This window comes from Schistocerca serialis, chromosome 3 (genome assembly GCF_023864345.2).
Source record: "Schistocerca serialis cubense isolate TAMUIC-IGC-003099 chromosome 3, iqSchSeri2.2, whole genome shotgun sequence".
NCBI classification, from domain to species: domain Eukaryota; kingdom Metazoa; phylum Arthropoda; class Insecta; order Orthoptera; family Acrididae; genus Schistocerca; species Schistocerca serialis.
In genome coordinates, this window is record NC_064640.1 from 212,601,286 (window position 1) to 212,621,887 (window position 20,602).

At 38.1% G+C, this 20,602-nt stretch overlaps 1 protein-coding gene across 1 annotated transcript in view; it reads right to left on the reverse strand.

The window, feature by feature from the left end:
• Window positions 1-20,602, reverse strand: part of LOC126469933 (serine proteinase stubble) — a 228,887-nt gene that overhangs the window by 24,652 nt on the left and 183,633 nt on the right. The window contains exons 5-7 of the mRNA XM_050097331.1: window positions 16,833-16,998; window positions 12,182-12,331; window positions 11,703-11,845 (exon numbers count right to left, since the gene is read on the reverse strand). Coding sequence (XP_049953288.1) covers window positions 11,703-11,845; window positions 12,182-12,331; window positions 16,833-16,998 — 459 coding nt within the window. The remainder of the gene's footprint in view (window positions 1-11,702; window positions 11,846-12,181; window positions 12,332-16,832; window positions 16,999-20,602) is intronic.

Below are 20,602 nucleotides of genomic sequence, written 5' to 3' on the forward strand. Positions count from 1 at the left end.
ATATGAAGCATACGAGGAGGTGCTTGACCACTGTAACCCATCTTTTTTATCTCCCTATGTACAGTAATTGTCCTAGCTGGACTGCTTGTTGCACTTTGAAACTCATGAGTGATGGCTTCCACTGATTTCATGTAATTTTTTGGGACTACCCTCCGCAATGCTCAACAGTCCTTGTCTCTAATTACATGAGGCTTGCCTAGCCTTGGTTTAGCTGTGGTGGTTGCTGCATGTTTCCACTTCACAGCCACATCAGCAACGTCTCACTTGGGCCGATTTAGAAAGGTTGAAATATCACCGATGAATTTGTTGCTCAGGTAACATCCATTGACTTCCCTGTCCAAAGTCACTGAGCTTTCCTAAGTAACCCATTCTGCTGTTACGTCTTCTCTACTGACAACACAATGCCCTCTACCTTCTTTTACAGTGGCAAGTCTAGTGGTCAATTCTGCATTACATAAGTGTGTCCAGACATTTTTGATGAGACAGTCTATCTGAGGATACAATCGACAATGTTAGTGTTCATCCAGTTTTAAATAGGTTGTTAGATTATGATGACCATTTAGCCATAACTGACAATATGACAGCTATAAAATGTGTGTTAACTGAGAAAACCATTAGAATAGTTACTGAAGTCTCAATAGAAACCTATAGAAGAAAACTGCAAAGCACTGAGGGATATGAGACAGCAAATGTAAATTTTAAATTTAAAGCATTTGTAATATATTCCTCTCTGTTTTAATTGACTGTTTCCCAACAAAAACTAAAAGATGGCGGCAGTAGTGTATCAAAGAAACTGTCAATAACAGAAAGCATTTTAAAGCATCGTGTAGCAGAAAGAAAGAACCATACTTAATGATCACAATAAGCAAAGACGTGCAACTGCTTTCATATTACAGTAGGTATTGTTGTATATGGAGAAAGATTTTTTTTTAAAATCATAAAAGCTTTAATGTCATGTCAGAGATAATAATTCTTAACACAAAATCAAAGCAATATGGACTGTAGTTAGGAGGAAAATGGGAAAACTCTATTAGGGACCATGGCAATCTTGTAATTAAATATAATGACCAAATGGTCCATGCTTTCAAACATGTAGCAAGTATCTTTAACAATTACTTTCTAAATGTAACTGAGAAACTCAGTGCAGTCAGCTTAAAAGGAAAAGAACTGCAACATGTGTGACAACCAGTGCCACAATCATTCAGTTAATTTGAGATTGCTCCAACTTTTTCCACTGGAGTCAGCAAAATAATTAAGTCTCTTAAAAGCAAATGTGGTACAACCAGCTGAAAAGAAAAAGAATTGCAGTATATGTGACAAGTAGTGCCTCTAGCGTTCAGTTAATTTGAGATCGCTCCAACTTTTTTCACTGAAATCAGCAACATAATTAAGTCAAGCAAAAATTGTCATGGAGTTGGTAACATTTCAAGCAAAATATTAATAGCTTTGATGTAGTTTCTGTACTCAACAATATATTTAATGCATCGCTTTAAAAGATATCTTTCTAGACAGACTAAAGTGTGCCATGTCTTATACCCCTTTGCAAGATAGATAGCAGGACATTATTAATAAATACCAACTTGTTGCACTGTCAGCTATCTTCTCAAAAGTTTCGAAAAAGGTAATGTGCTTAAGAATGACTGAGCACATCTGCAGATTCTGGGTCAGTCACAATTTGGATTCCAGAAGGGCCAGTTCACTGAACATGTAATCTACCATTTCACTGACAATGTTTTAAAATATCTTAATGACAAGATCTCTCCTACTGGAATTTTTTGTAATCTGTTAAAGGCATGTGCCTGTGCAAATCACAGTGTTCTTTTGCAGTTCATGATTTTTGAGGTATTATGAGTATGTGGTTCATTTCACATTTAACTCATAGGAAGATAAGGGGCATGTTAGATAGCTCATGCAGCCCATGCGATGAATATTCTTCTGAATGGAGACAAATTACTACTGGTTTTCCACAGAGATCAATTCTAGGATAGCTCATGTTCTTGTTATTGTTGCACCATGACCTAGTCTGGTGTAATGGACTGCCCAGTGTCAATTCAGCAGATCAATGTCACGGGGGGAGAAGTGCCTGTCAGCACAAAAGCAAGGTGCTGTGAAGTAAGAGACATATTCAGAATGCAAGAACACTTGGTCAGCATGCTGGTGGTGTAGAACATCTGAAAGCCGAAGTTGGGACACTCTACAACAGTGGTAGGGCTCCAGCCTGTTATGATTTCCAGACTGAAGTGCTGCCATGGTGGAAAACACTAGCCAGTCTGGTTTATATATAGACCACTCAATTTAGATCCTCACTCTCAGATGATCATTGTGTTCAGTAATAACCTGAAGTGTATGGTATGCCAAGTTGCCAAGTGATACAATCTATGCCAGGAGATGACTAAAAGATGAAGATCATTTGCAATACAAGGTGAAATAGCCAGCTGCAATTCACATACTTTAGCACCAGTAGCTGCAGGTTTCCACCTGGGTTAAAGTCTGCATCATGTGGTCAACGTTGTATCTTCACACCAATGGGTCACCCGTTGAGTGACTACCATCTACAGACAGCCACCTCCCGGGGGGGGGGGGGGGCACTGAGTTTGAGTGTGGGTCAGCTACACTGTCACCATTCTCTAGCCCATGCAGGCCTACATTGTTGCTAATCATTGCATGGGGTGAGCACATGCCATAATCTTCATTCTGGCTGGGCACCATTGTTTAAACACCATCGATTCCAGCACATTATACACAGAAGCAATCAAGCAATGAGTGGTAGCCTCTGTCATCCATCACTGCTGGCATGCCACCTAACATCAGAGCTCTGCAGCTGTGCATATGCCAGCAGCCACTGCCACCAGCAAGTGCTGGCCTGGTGAGCAACTGCTGACACCAGCATACCATGTGACCATGGCCTACCATGTCATAGAAAACAACAACCTTCTCTCCTGCTACAATTACATCTCCCTAATTGACATGAATAAAAGACTTTTGAACCTAGAGTTGTTTTATTGATGGTCTGCCATACAATTCCAATCTCCACTACCTCCACAACCCACATTCAGGTGGGAAACAGCATTCCATCTTGACCTGCCAGTAGGCAATTCACTCACCACCCGCCACCTCTACACTATATGCAAATGACTCTGCATTTTACTGATTGTGCAAGTGCAATAATAAAAGCCAACAGAGCAGCAACAACAGAATGAACAATAAGTGAAATATTCAAAAGTATTATTGATCTGTTCCTGGTACCACTTAACATAGAAAAACACAATTCATTCAGGTCTACACAGCACCAGTCATATCATCATCCATAGCAATAGAACAATTAGGAAAGGAAACATGTAAAACTGATCGTTGAACATTTCTGGGTGTGAAGACTGATTGGAACATGAGTTGGAAATTATGTATTACATATTTTGTCAAATGTTAGAGTTCAGCAATATTTTCCTGTATATTATTTTTAATTCTGGTGATAAAAGCATCACAAAAATAAGCCTACTTTGGATACTTTCATTCTTTGAGGTAGTATGAAACAATTTTCTGGGTAAATTCCAGATATAGACTTGTAATATTCCCAGCAAAGAAACATGGTGTAAAAATATTGTTTAATGTCTATCCTTGAACATCAGGAAGATAACTGTTTAAAAGATAGGCACACTAAAAACAGCATCAAAGTGCATTTACTCTTTCATGACATTTGTTTTGAAGAATCAGGCATTATTTGAAAATCATTGTAGCACCCATAAATATACACTAACAACAAGAACAGCCTTCACTAATCACAACTTAATGTTACTCTTGCACAGAAAGGAGCAAAGTATGCAGCCATATAAATATTTGACTACCTTCCTTGCAAATTAAATGTGTTAGCATATAATGAAAGTTTCAAAAACAAAATCCAATCATTATTGCTGATATTTGTATTATGATTAGGCCATGGTCCAAGGCATAATTCTCTAATTAAGTTTTTGTCTTACAATGCTGGAGACATCATCAGAGGCTTTAATGGCTCAGAAAGTAGTACATCTCTAGCACTGGAAGACGAAATATTAGGCAGGGAACTATGCCTTGGTCCTAGGCCTAATGCCCATAAAACAAATATCAGCAATAATACAAATACTGGCTGTGAAAGCCTGCCGCCTATGATTAAACTGAATATCATTTGCACTTGATAACTCATTCTATTCCATATATGAATTTCTGAGTAGATAGTGTGTATGGGGTTGGGTTACATTTTTCAAATTTGGTTGTAAGTTAAGATTAAAACAAAACATTCCAATTTTGTAAATGGCCAGCTTGTAGCCCCATTTTTGTAGAGAAAATGTATATTATTGGGTGCACCAATGACACATTCCATATCATACAAGTTGCCACAAATATGATCCACAGAACATGCAAAAAAAAAGAACTAAACTACTAAAACATCTGATGGACAGACCATTCAAGTACAATTAATCTGAATTTTCAGTCTTCATAACTACCACCTGTTCTTACACTGAAGAGCCAAAGAAACTGGTACATCTGCCTAATACCACCGTGGTAAACGAGTACTGTCGTGCTTCTGGTGCTAAAATCAATGCCGGTAAATGCACCTTTGTCAACATTCGAGGATTCGATGCAGTTATTATACCTTAGGCGAAGCGTGTCGAAGCCCACACCACTCTGGGGATGATTATCGACAAATGCTCGCTAAAAATGAATGCAAAAAATTGGAAGCAGGTCACCAATAAAATGCAAGGTGCCATCTATGAAAACAATTGGCGGTTTGTTAACATTCTCCAATGCATACGACTCCTCAGCAGTTATATATTCAGTAAAGCATACTATATGGCCCAACTATTTCCAGTCCCCAAGATGTAGGCCAAACACGTGATGAAACTCTCTAATAGATTTATCTGCCAAGGGCATCTGTTCAAAGTGAAATACACCACGCTGACGTCTTCCAGACAGGCCGGCGGACTCAACATGCCTGACATTAACCGAAAGTGTACTGCGTTATATATTAAATGAATCACCCATTTGTTGGACAAGGAACCTCTCAGCGTAACCAGTTGGCTCTTCCGAACCTTACAACCTACCGATATGCACCCACCCATTGATGTAGGTGAAATACATTACAAACTACGACATGTCAAGCAGTTTTTTCTTGAAGTAAGCTATATTGATGGACATTATTTCACGCAGGATTTACCGACGACGCACCTGTTATTAAAAAGATGGACATCTCCAATAGTCCAGAATCCCATTGAACTTAAATACCCGAGTGTTCATTGGAAGGCAGTTTGGGACAACATAAGTTTAACTGTCCACACTGCTGAAGTGGCATCCACATGGTATAAAGTGGTAAACGATGTTGTACCCACTAATGAAAGGTTGCATATAATCGGTTTAAGTGACAGTGATAAATGCGTCCGCTGTGGTCTGGTCGAAACCTTACGCCATTGCTTCACTTGTGGCGGTCATCTCATTAACTGGAAATGGGTGCAGCAGGGGCTGGGCCTGACTACCCGCAGCAGCCCAGCCAGCCACTGCACCGACATCCTGCTCTGGCCGGACACGGAACATTTTCCCGCTACCAAGAACAACACCGTGATGTGGCTATTAGGACAGTTTGTGACATACATCATCATCCACAATAGTGAAGATAATCTCATTAGTTTCGAGGCTTACATGAGAACGGCATGCTGGAAGATGAAACGTTACCCAAATTTCAGGAAGATGTTTGCTAACATGTTAGACATAATTTTTGAAAAACAAGGCGTAGGGTAATTCTCAATGCCGGTAAGGACACAAATCACATGCAAGACTATGTAGCGAACAAAATACACAACGAATAAGGGGTTACAACTGTTCCTAGGACTGCTCCAGACTTCTCAATGGTGTTATTAACTTCATTATGACATTTTCATTAATTTATGTTCCTGTGCCTCTCTTGTTATCCGTTTGTATGCTCCAAATGGCTTTGAGTTTGGACGGTTATGAATCAAATGACAGAACTGTCATTCTAGTTAAGACAGTCAATTATATATATGTTTGCATTTTGGTTCTATGTCTCTGTCTGGACTGAAGAGGCTATTGTCAGTTTACTATTTTTGTTCTATTTTGTAAGCTTACAAATGGCACTATATTGAAATGTGTTCTTCAGTCTATTGTAGGATACAATTCGTGTTGAAACAGTTCCAGCACTTCATTATTTTGTTTTTGCGCTTATGTACATATATGGTTGTTTTAATAAAGGAAAAAAAATACCATGTAGTGCCCCCATGAGCATGCAGAAGTGCCACAACACTACATGGCATGCACTTGATTAAAGTCTGAAGTAGTGCTAGAGGGAAGCGACACCATGAATCCTGCAGGGTTGTCCATAAATCCGTAAGAGAACGAGGGGATGGAGATCTCTTCTGAACAGCATGTTGCAAGCCATTCCAGATATGCTCAATAATGTTCATGTCTGGGGAGTCTGGTGGTCAGTGAAAGTGTATAAACTCAGAAGGGTGTTCCTGGAGCCACTCTGCAGCAATTATGGATGTGTGAGGTGTCGCATCATCCTGCTGGGATAGGATGCTTACTTATGTGTCACCTCCCAGAGTCATATCTAGACATATCAGGGGTCCCATATGACTCCAACTGCATATACACCACACCATCACATAGCCTCCACCAGCTTGAACAGTCCCCTGTTGACATGCAGGGTCCATAGATTCATGAGGTTGTCTCCATACCAATACCTGTCCATCCGCTCGATACAATTAGTAACAAGACTTGTCTGACCAGGCAACATGTTTTCAGTCTTCAACAGTCCAATGTCAGTGTTTACGGGCCCAGGAGTTGTGCAAAGCTTTGTGTTGTGCAGTCATCAAGGGTACGCTAGTGGACCTTCAGCTCCAAAAGGCCATATCGGTGATGTTTCGTTGAATGGTTCACATGCTGCAATTGTTGATGGCAAAGCATGGAAATCTGCAGCATTTTGAGGAAGGGTTGCTCTTCTGTCACCTTGAACTATTCTCTTCAGTCATTGTTGATCCCATTTTTTCAGGATCTTTTTTTGGCCACAATGATGTTGGAGGTTTGATGTTTTACCAGCTTCCTGATATTCATGGTACACTCGTAAAATGGTCGTACAGGAAAATCCCTACTTCATTACTACCTCAGAGATGCTGTCTCCCATCACCCATGCACCAGCTATAACACCACATTCAAACTCATCTAAATCTTGATAACCTGCCATTTTAGCAGCAGTAACCAATCTGACAACTGCACGAGATACTTGTTGTCATATATACACATTACCAACCACAGAGCCATATTCTGCCTGTTAGCATATCTCTGTATTTGAATATGTATGTACCAGTTTCTCTGGTGCTTCAGTGTATGTAATTATCAGTATTAATACTATTCATTGAGAAATAACATCAAGGTTATATTTTCATTCCTGTCTGTATGTTAAAGGATCTGCAAGATTCATGAAAGAACATGAGACTGACAAAAATGTGTGCTGTAGAAGATGCCTTTGCAACACAATGATATGTGACCCAATGATTCAAATAAAAGGTGTATCAAAAACTGACCATGTATGACCTACAAGGCCTCAGACCAGTACTTGTACTGTACTGACTGGATGGAAATGGGTGATTAAGACAATACACTTGTTCTAGTTCATGACTGACTTTGCTGTACTACTTTTGAACATTTCCTCCCTCCCTGAATGTTCCTAAAAACCTAGAAATGGCATTACCACTGTCATCAAACTCTCAGCTTATGTAATGCTGACTGATCAGAATTTAATCTGTCAGTTGTCAAGCCATGTGAAATGTCACCTAAATGTATTTGATGTGCCATTGAGCTTCCCTACACTTGCATGCTATGTGCCAAAAACAAATACAATAATCACTCTGTCAGAACCATTACATCCAGGTCCACATAGATTGTTACACCACACTAAACAATCTTGTAATGGTGTAAACAAAAATTTGATTAACAGATGGCACTGTAAGTGTCAGAATATGCATACCAATAGATGCACTGCACATGGCTGTTCCTCAGTTTGGATCTGAGAAACCCAACATGACCATCTCCATGAAGGATTGAGCACTGCTGGTAAAGCTCTTTTCAAGAACAATGTCTGTGCACCAGCACCCTGCAGAAGTTCTGGATGCTCATGGGTATGAAAAAAGGCATTGGTCTGATGTCTGCTAAGGGTCTGGAGAAACCTATTTCAAAATTTGAACAGACAGGTTCTTTTGAGGTGCAATATGGCAGAGGAAGAAAAGCAGTTGATTCAATGTCTGTCAACAATATAATCATAACATTGCAGGGGTCAAGCAGTGCTGTGCAAACATGCAATGCAAGGGGAATTGTCCAAATATTTGACATGCCTGTGAGCGTGGAAAATCATACAAAATATCCTGCATTGCTATCCATACAAAATCACCTATGTTCAGGAGTTGCTTCCTGTTGATCTACCAACAAGACAAACCTCCACTCTGGAATTTCTTGCTTGTATGGAAGTCCACAATGAATCACCATGGAACATTCTGTGAACAGGTGAAGCTCATTTACATCTCTAAGGATATGCCAATATGCAGAATTGCAGAACATGGGCAACAGAAAATCTACATGCACATCAACTGGTTGTGGCAGTTCCATCTACTTTTATTATTTCATTGATCGTTGATTGTTCTCGGTGTCATCATACTGTGTTGCTACACTGGCTGAAAAAATGGGTTGTGGATCCCGACATTGACTACTGAAAATTATGAAGCCAACAGATGCACAGTTACATTTTACAGTACTTTAATTTCACTGTTCACAACCCCCCCCCCCCCAATAATACACAGTTATATGGTGAGTGCACTATTGTTTAATCTTTGACAAGTCTCATTAATAGTTTTCAGGTGAAACTCCACATACTGCTACAATTGTTTCTTGTTGAACATCTACAAGCAATAAAACCTAACCAAAAAATTCACAGTTCTTGGGGAACAATCAGGTATGTATGGAGCAGACATTGTCACTGTTTTTACACAAAGCCTAATTGTTTAACACTTATTCCACAGTTAATTTGAAGCATTGTTGTTGTTATAACCAACACAGGTTTCTTCTCTGAAACTCAGCTGTGTACTGACTGCCTTGTGACCAAAATTCGTGCTTATATATCATCACAATAATCAGTACTGAAATTACACATTGTTCGAAGTTAAATTTACAGAAATTACAATTAAAACTTAACTCATTAAATTAACTGAATACATCGACAGATTGCGTCTTTTTAACAGTTTCTTCTACTACAAGGGTTAAGCCAAATTATTTGTTTAAATCATAAAATTAACAAATATAGGTACACAAATAATACTTTGGACAAAACCGTTATTTACTTTGGAATTAATTAAGGGCTGGCTTTGCTAATATGTTTTTGAATATAGCCAAATACGTACTTTATCATCTATTTCGTCTTCCAAACATTTATAATCAGTGCAGAATTTATATTTGTTTATATGTCAAAAATAGAATTTAAGTTATGAAACAATTGCTGATTTCACCCTCTAATGAAAGATACTAACTAGGAACAGTCGAAATAAGTTAGGAAAATCAATTACATACATAAAACTAAACACAAAATTAGATCTGGTGTTATATTCAATTAAAACTGAGGGCCAATCTTTCTCTTTTATGAAAATGCAGATTATATTCATGTATGCTAATGGCAAATAGTTAAAAGTAACAAAATGAATTTAAGGAGGCAGATGGCAAAACAAGAGGGGAATTAAAATCATCCCAGCTTGCTTCATCACATGGTACCACTTTATTCCATAAAGGTGTCTCTGCGGTGCAGTTTAATGGCATCGATTATCATAGGGCAATATTTTTTCAAGGAGATAAGTCCTGTGGGTCCTACTACTTATACTATCACTGGTAAATTCTGTGAGATTCTTTTAGACACCAACATCATTCCAGCCCTTCATTAGCATTGATGTGTGGGTAGGATCATTTTTATCCAAAGTGGTGCCCCTCCACACCTTGCACAACCAATGAAGAGGCATTTCAGATATGCTAGAATTATCAACCATCATTTCCCTACAGCCTGGCCATTCAGATCACCTGATCTTAATCCATGTGAATTTTGGCTATGAGGCATCTGAAATATGTGTTCAGTGCTCCAGTTATGAACATAGTTGAATTGAAGGCCACAAATTCTGAACATGACCCTCCAGACATCCCGATCTGGTGTGGAACAAGCTGTTTCTTGATTTCAACTTGTGGTAGAAAATGGTGGACAGAATACTGAACATGTCTTACACTAGTCTTGTGTCTACAGTCTGATGACAATTACAAACCAGTGTTGTTTTGCTTGTTATGCAGTTTTTGTTCCCAGGACAGTTAAAAACAAATGTCATTTTGCTTTTTATATGATTTTTGGCCCCAGGACAATTATAAACCAATGCTATTTTGCTTTTTATGCCATTTTTGTGCCCTGGGTGATTAAAAACAAATTTTTTCATCTGATGTGGTACAATCTTGCCATGGGGGATGGGCTTACCTAACCAACAATGCTGCAACTGTTGACTGTCAAACTTGGGCAGTCATGCACATTGAACAGTATGGATAGTGTAACGTGCAACTCAAACCAGAGCCAGCACACTGTGATTCAGTTGCCATTTGTAGCCAATTCCATTTATGTTAAGATGCTTACACCATCATCTGTTCATAAAATTTTTGTTAAATGTTTCTTTGTCATTTTCAGCAATGGTGTTCTTTCTACAGCATTTTGAAACTGGAACTTTAATTATGGACATCTTGCACGTCTCATCTATTTCCAATGAGCTTTCAAATAACTGGACACATGCAATCATCTGCAACATTAATTCAATAGCCACATAGTTCTGCTCATGGAGTTGTGTGATGTCTACAAAACACAAATACAGTATTTTCCTAAAGTGTCTGGCAAAGTGAAATTTTTCTTGACAATGGCTGATCATGCACTGAGAGGAATCAAGTGCTCTACACGATACACATTCTTTAACCAAAAATTCTGACTTTTAATTTATAGCATTGATTCATTTTCCTAAGAAGGTGGAGTTAAGCAAGCATTTCAGAAGCTTGTTAGAGTGGCACACAGATCGAGCTCCGTATCTGAGGCATCACACCTCAGAAATAAAAGTAAAACCTGATAAAGTGATGATGTAGAAAGTAGATTCAATCACAAAGTGAAGTTATACACTGTATGAAACTAGACAAAGATTTTAGAAATGATGTGCAACAAATCAAATTGCATGAACTTGTGTTGTGCACTGACCAAAGTCACTGAATGATTATCACTTTATTTTCATAAATGCAGATAGAATAAATGGACAATGTTGTATAATACCCATCTGCATCTGTATAGATTAACAGAGAGCTTCTTACAGAAATTTATAGTTTTCTATTGAGGAATAGTTTTTATCATCTTGAAAAAAAATTGGTGTTCTAAGTGTGCTGGGTGACTGAACTATAAGTTACCCAGAAACAATACCAGTAAAAAAATAAGTCAATGAGTACCATTCAAACAAGGGCTCATTCTTGGTGAATATCAACTAAATGTGGGAAGTGTAGTTGCAGTAACAAATTATTATTTGAAGATAACTACAGTCAGTAACATAACTTTCAGCTAAAAGGGAAAAATACTGTTGTAAATACTAGCTGTTCAGATTACTAAACATTCTTCTTACCATATGTTGTGTCAGTTTTTCCCCATCCAGCAACAACACCTGTGTGTCCCATAAATGCTTCATTATGCTTAGGAAGGCATATAGGTAAAATGTTTTCTCGGTAGAAGACTGGCCGTGATAATCTAAGTAGAGCCAAGTCAAACCTGAAACAACAATGGAATATGTACTTTACATGCATGAGCATATTTATGGTGAAGTGGGCTTTATTATATATCATTTGTATGAGCTTACAATTTCGCAGTGATTTTGCAAAATACATATTACATTAGTATGACTTCACAGTTATTGAAACTTACTTTTCCTGGGTGTTTTATATATCACATTTATGACATAAATGAAGTAACATCTCATTAACAATCACTTCCCATTTTTGTAAAAAATAGGTAAAATTTGTATGTTTAGACCACATAATTTATAATGTCTATGCCAGAAAACATTAGTTATTCTACATTAGGATAATCTTCCAAAGCAAAACTCACCTGTCAGGCTGTGTAATCCTGAATTGGAAATTTGGGTGAATTATTTTCTTTATGACTCTGAATGTTTCTTCTGGAAGGGGTTCCATGTACTGACCAGTGTTCTGTGTGTCATATTCACCCAGAAATACAATGATATCTTTCAGTCGTGCCCTGTTAAAGAAAGTTTGTGCTGGATTTTTTTGTTGCAAATGAGAACTTCTATGGTAAATTAATTTTAAAAAAATATAAGAATATTTTTTAAATGACCTGACTAGGTGTATCATTTATATTTCACATAAAAAGTTGAAGTGTTTCATTAAGACACTAAGGGTTAAACATGAGAAAATATAATAGCAATAAAGTATAATACAGTAGCAACATTGCAAGAAGCAGAGTCTGTTAACTTATACATGCTTCAAAATACTGCAACAAAGTACTGGTGTTCTTCCAAACCTGAAAATGTTAGTGTTCTTGGATTTCCCATCTTTATCCTGTGAGGTTTTAGTATCTTCATATGTTATGGTTTTATGGGATTTTTAATGTTATTTACATGTCTAGTTATCAGTGATGATCAATTCTGAGAGTAGTTGAGGAAGCTACGAATAGAAGTAATCTTTGAATAACAAAGATGAATTTTGGGTTGACAGTGTCAAATGCTGTTTGTTTGGGAATGGTAGATCTTGTCAAGATGAGTCAGCATAATGGGGATAGTTAGCAGAATTCATAATGGGCAGTTAACTACAGTATCAGTGTGAAACAGGGTTATGATGATTAGTGACATATTGTGTGTGTGGTTACTGGAACTGCGTAAATATGTTGTGCTCTGTTTTGCTGCTAATCTGCCATAGGGAGAAGTAATATGATATGACTTAGCTTGCACCATTATATCAAGATGGATAAAAAGGACGGAAGACCAGTGTTCAACATCCTGTCAACAATGGAGTCATCAGAGACAGAGCACAAGCTCAGATTATGGAACGATGGGAAAGGAAACCAGCCATGCCATTTCAAAGGAACCATCCCCGCCTTTGCCTGAAGTGTCTTAAGGAAATTATGTAGAACCTAAATCTGGATGACTCGATGGTGATTTGAACTGCTGTCCTCCCAAATGCAAGTCCAGTGTGATAACCACTTCCGCTCAGTGCCATGATGGAAACAGCAGGACAGTGTCACAATTCTAATAAAAAAAATTTACAAAATTAAAAAAATGCTTGAGATTAAAGTGAGATTTTAAATTTTTGTAGTCACCTGCCCTGCTCTTAGGCATTTCTGCTATGCTCCTCTCCTGACATAGATACTGACAGAAGGTTCATATTATTTATATTTTATTTTGTACTGAATTGTGATACACAGATGCAAGTATCTTAACATCTTTCGTATACGTTCACACAGTAACTTCATATGTCATAATGTAACTCGTACCTTACATAATCTTCATTACACATTAGTGCACGGTACAAGAAATAAACAGTGTTCCTCGTCAGCATCAAGTAGGAATTTCTTTAACTAAAAATGCAGCTTCATAATATTTAAATTCTTTCATAAAATATTCCACAAAAATTATATCTAATTACCTATGTATGGAAGCTCTCTGCTTCATATATTATCTTCTCTTGGCTTGTGTACTAAATATGATACAAATCTGGTCCAAATATTCTGAAGTTCATTTCATAAAGCAACAGATTATCATGCTTTCAGATTATACAAGTAACTTCAAAAGAGGAAAATTTGCAGTCAGCTGCCTGAGAGATTAATTGTTACATTCTCCAAGCAAAACTATCTGTAAAACAACCATTATCACTCTTTCTTTTTCAAAATAATTAGTGAAGAACAGTTTCAAGTGCCAACTTCCTGTGTGGTGTCAATGCAATCGAAACTAGCAAACCGTTGTCATAAAAACATATCAACAGTTTCTGCTAGGTCATTGATTTCATACTGTTTCCCACACAGGAAATCTACTATATTTTCAATGTCTTAGGCTTCAAGAAACAAATAAAAACAATATTTCTTACACATTGAATTTGTACTAATATTAATTTTTTCTCTTTCTTCACATAACTAACATTTTTTGTTAGGGTTAATATCCTACTAAATACAAATTATTCATTGTGTTCATTGTGCAACACTACCTCACTTAAAGAATTATGCATGACTTTGTTGCTAGCATCCTCCTAGTATTCATTTGAAAGGTTTGGGAAACAACAGAATATCTAAATCATGATGATGGCACTGCAATTTGAACTTATTACCTCTTGAATGTAAGTCCATTTTCCTAATCATTCTGACACATAATTTATTAACCTCATTATTTGTTTCACACACTATCAATTTAGTAGCTTGTTCTTTTTTTTTCTTCAGAATGCCAGGCAAGAGCAACCATGAACTGTGACAGTTGCAGAACTATGAAATGATTAAGAAAAAATAATTGTAAATACATAGTGTTTATTCAAACAATGTAGGATATTGAAAACAAAATGCAAGGCTGAAAATAAGAAACTGAGGGGGAGACAAGTTAAAGAATTCAACTGAGACACACAATGAAGGAAATACTTATAGTTATACAGAGAGTTACAAATAAGCCTGTGTTCCCTTTTCTAGAAGAAACTGAAATGTAAGATGACAAAATTAAAATAAACAATTAAAAATAGCCAGACATTTTGCAGTTTAAATGTTAGTTAACTTCAGGGTGTCATTTTGACTGCTGAGTAGTAGAGAAGTTCTGTACAGATGCTACAGAGGCACCACTAAATTTGAAAACAAGGTTTAGTGAGTACTTCATGTTAGTAGAAATATCTTTAAAGAAAAAATTATTTATTTGCAGATTATGACACTGTTGAAATTTGTAGTAAGAGAAGTGAACGATACTCTCCAGTTGGGCCTCACAACAGGAATGTTGCTGCATGTTACATCTAACGTGCAATTTGAAGAGATGTAAATAACAACTTGTCAAAGCAGAATTCAGATGTGCAGCAGTGTCAGCAACATAGAATGCAAGGCTTAGTGTACCTAATGCTTACTGAGATTACAGTTCAATTTCCCTTTGTAATAAAGATAGTGAGACATACGAGGGTCACTCCAAAAGAAATGCACACTATTTTTTAAAAAATCCATCTTTTATTCTAAATGTTTGAAAGTTTTACAGTGTGTAGATACATCCTTTAGGAACAATATTTTCTTTTCTCCAAAAAATTTCCATCCCTCTCAACTGCCTTACGCCATCTTGGAACCAGTGCCTGTTTACCAGCACAGTAAAATTCTGGACCAACCTGTTGGAGCCACTGTTTAGGAGCGTTCACAAGGGAGTCATCATCTTCAAACCTTGTTCCATGAAGAGAGTCTTTCAGTTTCACAAAGGGATGATAGTCACATGGATCCAAGTCAGGAATGTAAGGTAGGTGTTTCAGTGTTGTCTTTTGTGATCGCTTCCATGGTTTTTTTGACTGACATGTGGCCGTGCATTGTCGTGCAACAGCAAAACATCCTGCTTTTCCCAATGTGGTGGAACACAATTCAGTGAAGCTTGAAGTTTCCTCAGTGTTGTCACATATGCATCAGAATTTATGGTGGTTCCACTTGGCATGATGTCCACAAGCAAGAGCCCTTCGGAATCGAAAAACACCATAGCCATAACTTTTCCAGCACAAGGTGCGGTTTTGAATTTTTTTTTCTTGGGTGAATTTGCATTATGCCACTCCATTGATTGCCTCTTCGTCTCTGGTGAAAAATGATGGCACCATGTTTAATCACCTGTCACAATTCTTCCAAGAAATTCATCTCCACCATTCTCGTACTGTTCCAAAAGTTTGCTGCATACCGTTTTTCTTGTTTCTTTGTGAGCCACTATCAACATCCTGGGAACCCACCTGGCACAAACCTGTTTTTAACGCCAACGCTTTCAGTATTCTGCAAACACTTCCTTCCCCTATCCTAATGTAGCGTGACAATTCGTTTACTGTGATGTGTCTGTCAGCAGTCACCAATTCATTAACTCTCTGCACATTGTTTGGAGTGTGTGCAGTATGAGGCCTGCCACTGCCAGGACAATCCTCAATATTGCGTGCCCGCTTTCATCACGTAACCTTCTTGCCCACTGACTAACTGTCCTGTGATCGACAGCAGCATCTCCATACACCTTTTCCAACCTCTTGTGGATGTTTACAGCACAAGAATTCTATGACAGACATTGCTTCTGATGAATGTCAAATGTAGCAACCATCTTGAAGACATTCTGTGACAGCACCACTCACGGGAACAGGTTGAACTAAGTTTGAAAACAAGCAGGAAGGATGTATCTACACACTGTAAACTTTCACACATGCAGAATGAAAACTGTATTTTTACAAAAATAGTGTGCATTTCTTTTGGAGTGACCCTCATAAAACATACTTACCAAGGGAAATAACAGAACCCTGAACAGGAGTAATGTAGTGGTTCAAACTAACACCAAAATTGTATAACTTGATATGTGTATAAAATTTATGTTACCAATACTGACATGTAACTGTCACTACCTTAAGTTTCTCTATCATGTAAGCATAATATATTCTTATTTACACTGGTAAGCCATCTTTCTGCTTATTTGACAAATTGAGGACTTTCATATACTAAGTTGCGTAATTATCTGAGATCCTCATTTTCAAATAATGGCCTGTTACCTATACAGACATCTTACCTATGTATACAGTGGGCTGCTGTTGCAACATACCACTGACTGACAAGCACTCCTCCACATTGGTAACCCGCTATGCGAATGTGTGCTTGCCAAGGAAATTCCCCAAAGTAAGCCTCATTGCCACCAATTATTCGTTTCTGGAAAGTAAGCTGTGGTGTCCCACATTCTGAAAAGATATTCACCAATTAAAATGCAAAATATAACTGTAAAAGAAAATATTATTCAGTCTACATAAGGGTCAACTTCAACACAGTCAGTTCATTTATGTCTCATAGTAACACAACTGACAACAAAATTTATGTAGAAACTCAGAAGATGTAATGCTTTTTTTACCAATTATCATTTTTTTCTTACATCAATATTTAAGTTTCAATATTAACAAGTAAAAAGGTTGCTACTCACTATTAAGATGACATATTGAGTTCAACACAGGAACGGTGAGAAGGCACTTACATATTGGTTTTCAACCAAAGTCATCTTCAGAAAAGAAAATACACACACATTCATTCACACAAGCAAGCACACCTCACACAGACAGGGCTGCCATCTCCAGCAGCTCTGTCTGAGATGGTGGCCATATGTGTGTGAGAGAGAGAGATGTGTGCCGGGTTGTGTGAATGAATGTGTGTGTGTTTTCTTTTCTGAAGAAGACTCTGGCCTAAAGACAATATTCATGGGTCTTTTCACAGTGCCTGTCAGCAACTCAACATGTCATCTTCATGGTGAGTAGGAATCTATCTTATTCTTATATTGTTGATGCTCTAACCTGGAGTTTCCATTGTTTAAGTTTCAATATTTCATTTGCTGGTGTATTTTACATGGTTTCACGTATAATATTTTCATAAAATGCTTAACAAGTCACACAATACTGGTAAATTGACAGTTTGAAGCAGCTGTCAAAAATTCTTACTGCATGTTACATTAAATAGTAATATCAATGCCACTCCCATTAATGTGCTATATGTCTGGGATATTTCATAGGTTCCATTTACAGTCAAAGACCCACAGGCGCCAGAATCTTATTCTTCACATAGGAAATTGGCTAATTTCAAAAACATGTTGTTTCCAAGTTGAATTATTCAGCCTTCTACTGCATACCTTCATACTTCCATTTAAAAATGTGCTGCTTTTCTGGTGTTATTACTTGGGTATTGTTGGCACCAAGACTTTCAGCTGTATGTACTTTGGGCAGGAATTCAGTTGTCTACGAAAGTTTGAAGAGTTGCATCACTAGCTATAGAGGTTTACTTCTCCAGATGCCAGAAATTGGAATAATCGGCAGAAACTGTGAGTAAAGACGAATAGATTTCCTGGATATTTAAATGCCCAGGCCTTCCTTTTCCCATTGCTATTCGCAACTTTTTAAAATCATTGTATTAGAATATATATGAGGCAGACAGATGAAAATGAGACAGAAAAAAGCAAGTAAATTGTTTGTTATTTCAAAAGTAATCGCCATAACTGTAAATAAATTTCTCCCACTTTGAGGCGAGACTGTCAGTACCTCTGTGGAAAAATGACAGTGGCTGCCTGTGGAAACAGTACTGTACTCAGGCGTGAACTCTTCGTCCAAAGCAAATCGACGGCAACGAATGTCTTTTTTCGGTCATCCAAAAATATGGAAATCGCATGTGGAGAGATGGGGACTTTGTAATGGCTTCCCAGCTAAAATTCTGCAGCATAGTCGAAGCAAACTTGTCAACATGTGGGCCTGCCCACGCTGCAGAAGTTTCACTGGAATCTCCTTATACATCTTCCACATTTTTGGAGCCCTAAAAGAAGACATTTGTGGTCGTCGATTCGCTTTAGACGAAAAGGTCCACGCCTAGGTACAATCATGTTCCCATGAAGCCATTAACCGTCTTGTCTCGCTGTGGGATACATGTACTAACAGTTGTGGCGAATACTTCTGAAATAATAAACAGTTTACTTACTCTTCACCAACGCACTACCACTTGTAGATCTGCTTTAAATACTGTAGCAAAGGATGCAAATTCTGTGGTGATTCCCTCCATAAGTTTCTTGCTGCTCCAGTGATTAGGCCTAGCAGGACCTTCGTGTGAGGTCAGAGGCATGCTTTGATACTGATTTAGCACTCAGTAGGTCAGAATTAGAGCTTAGAGTCCTCCACTTTTTTCTTTACGGGTTTACCTTTACAGTTTACGTGGATGACTGAGATTAGGCAGTTATGTGGTCGAATTAAATATGATTTAACATTATTCCATGACCATGGCTTCCATTTTAAACTAGCGACCAATAAACATGGATAGGGAAAAAGGTGAAAAACATTACCGTGTCGGTACATCTTTATTAGAAAATTTGCTTATAAAACCGAAACAGCCCATAAGACTTTCCCCTAGAATCACATATTTTCTTGCTAATAGGTGCCTGAGCCTTATTTCTCAAGAATTCTGTTCCATTATTGGTTTAATGCAATGGGAATTACTCAACCGTTTGAAATTATGACGCTTTATCCATACTTCGTTTTGGAGATAAAGAAACTGATATCTTGCCATAGTGATTAGAAGTATTTCGTTACACGTAAACTGCGAGGGCGTCTCCTGCAGTCAAGTGAAGGAAGGTTGTTCTGCAAATCTACCAGCGACGCAGTGCTCGGTCACCTTGTTCACTGAAGGCCAGCAAGGCAGCTAGTTCTCATTTCACTGCCTAAAAGGCGAGACACACATGTTCACATATTTCAATAGTATGGAAACCTTACGAAAATTTAGCATGTATTTCAACCAGTTTTTAATCCGATTTCAGAAGTTGCTGTGTCCGCATTTTGACGATATCTGAAGACCATTTTCACTCATTTCAGTACGACAAACAGCCAAAGTTGCAAAATAGCTCTTTTTATTACTTGATCATGACTAGTTTCGGTTTTTATTCATAAACCACTCTCAGATCATCCAACCAAATCAGAATAAATATTACTCCACATATCAAAAAATTATGATGATCGTTATCCAAAGGAGTACAATGCAAGTGACCACGAAACCGGATACAAACAATCGCAATGACCAAGGTGCCACAGCGACATCGTTAAGCACTTGCAGAGGAATTACTCAATCGTTACCGCAGGGAGGGTGAATACTTCCTTGGAAGGATCGTCACTATGGACGAGCTGGGCTCTGTCGTACGAACAATGATTAAAGCGGCAGTCCAATGAATGGAAACACCCTGGTTCTCCTCGTCCACAGAACGTGTGCTGAGAGCCAGTTAACCAGCTGGTACCAAGATGATGGATGGCTATTCTGGATTACGATGGGTTAATCCTGTATCACATCGTAACACAGGGGTAGACAATCACTGCAGCCTACTACTTCAATTTCTTGCCACATTTCCTGCATCCCACACCGCCACTGGCATTACATCCCATCATCCTTCATGACTACACACGACGCCACATGGCGAGCCCCTGCGTATGTGGGGGTGGGAGATGTTGGAACATCCACGATATTCACCCGATACGAGTCAGTGTGATTATGATCTGATCACCGAAATGAAGTAAACCCTTTGTGGCACACTCTAAAACACAAAAGAAGCTATGTGTTCTTGGAGACTTTCGCGGCGGCACACTTCAATAAAGTCTTCACGGTTTACAAGTTGCATCGTTTCGAATTAAGCACTCGAATTTTCGATAGCTGTCTCCGCCATCGTCATCAGGAGTTAAAAATCACTGACTGCTGGGGGCTGGCACTGTGTTTTGTTTACACAGGGTGTCTCTCTTAGGATTCATCGGGAGCATTTTCTCTGGTGTTCCGGCAAGT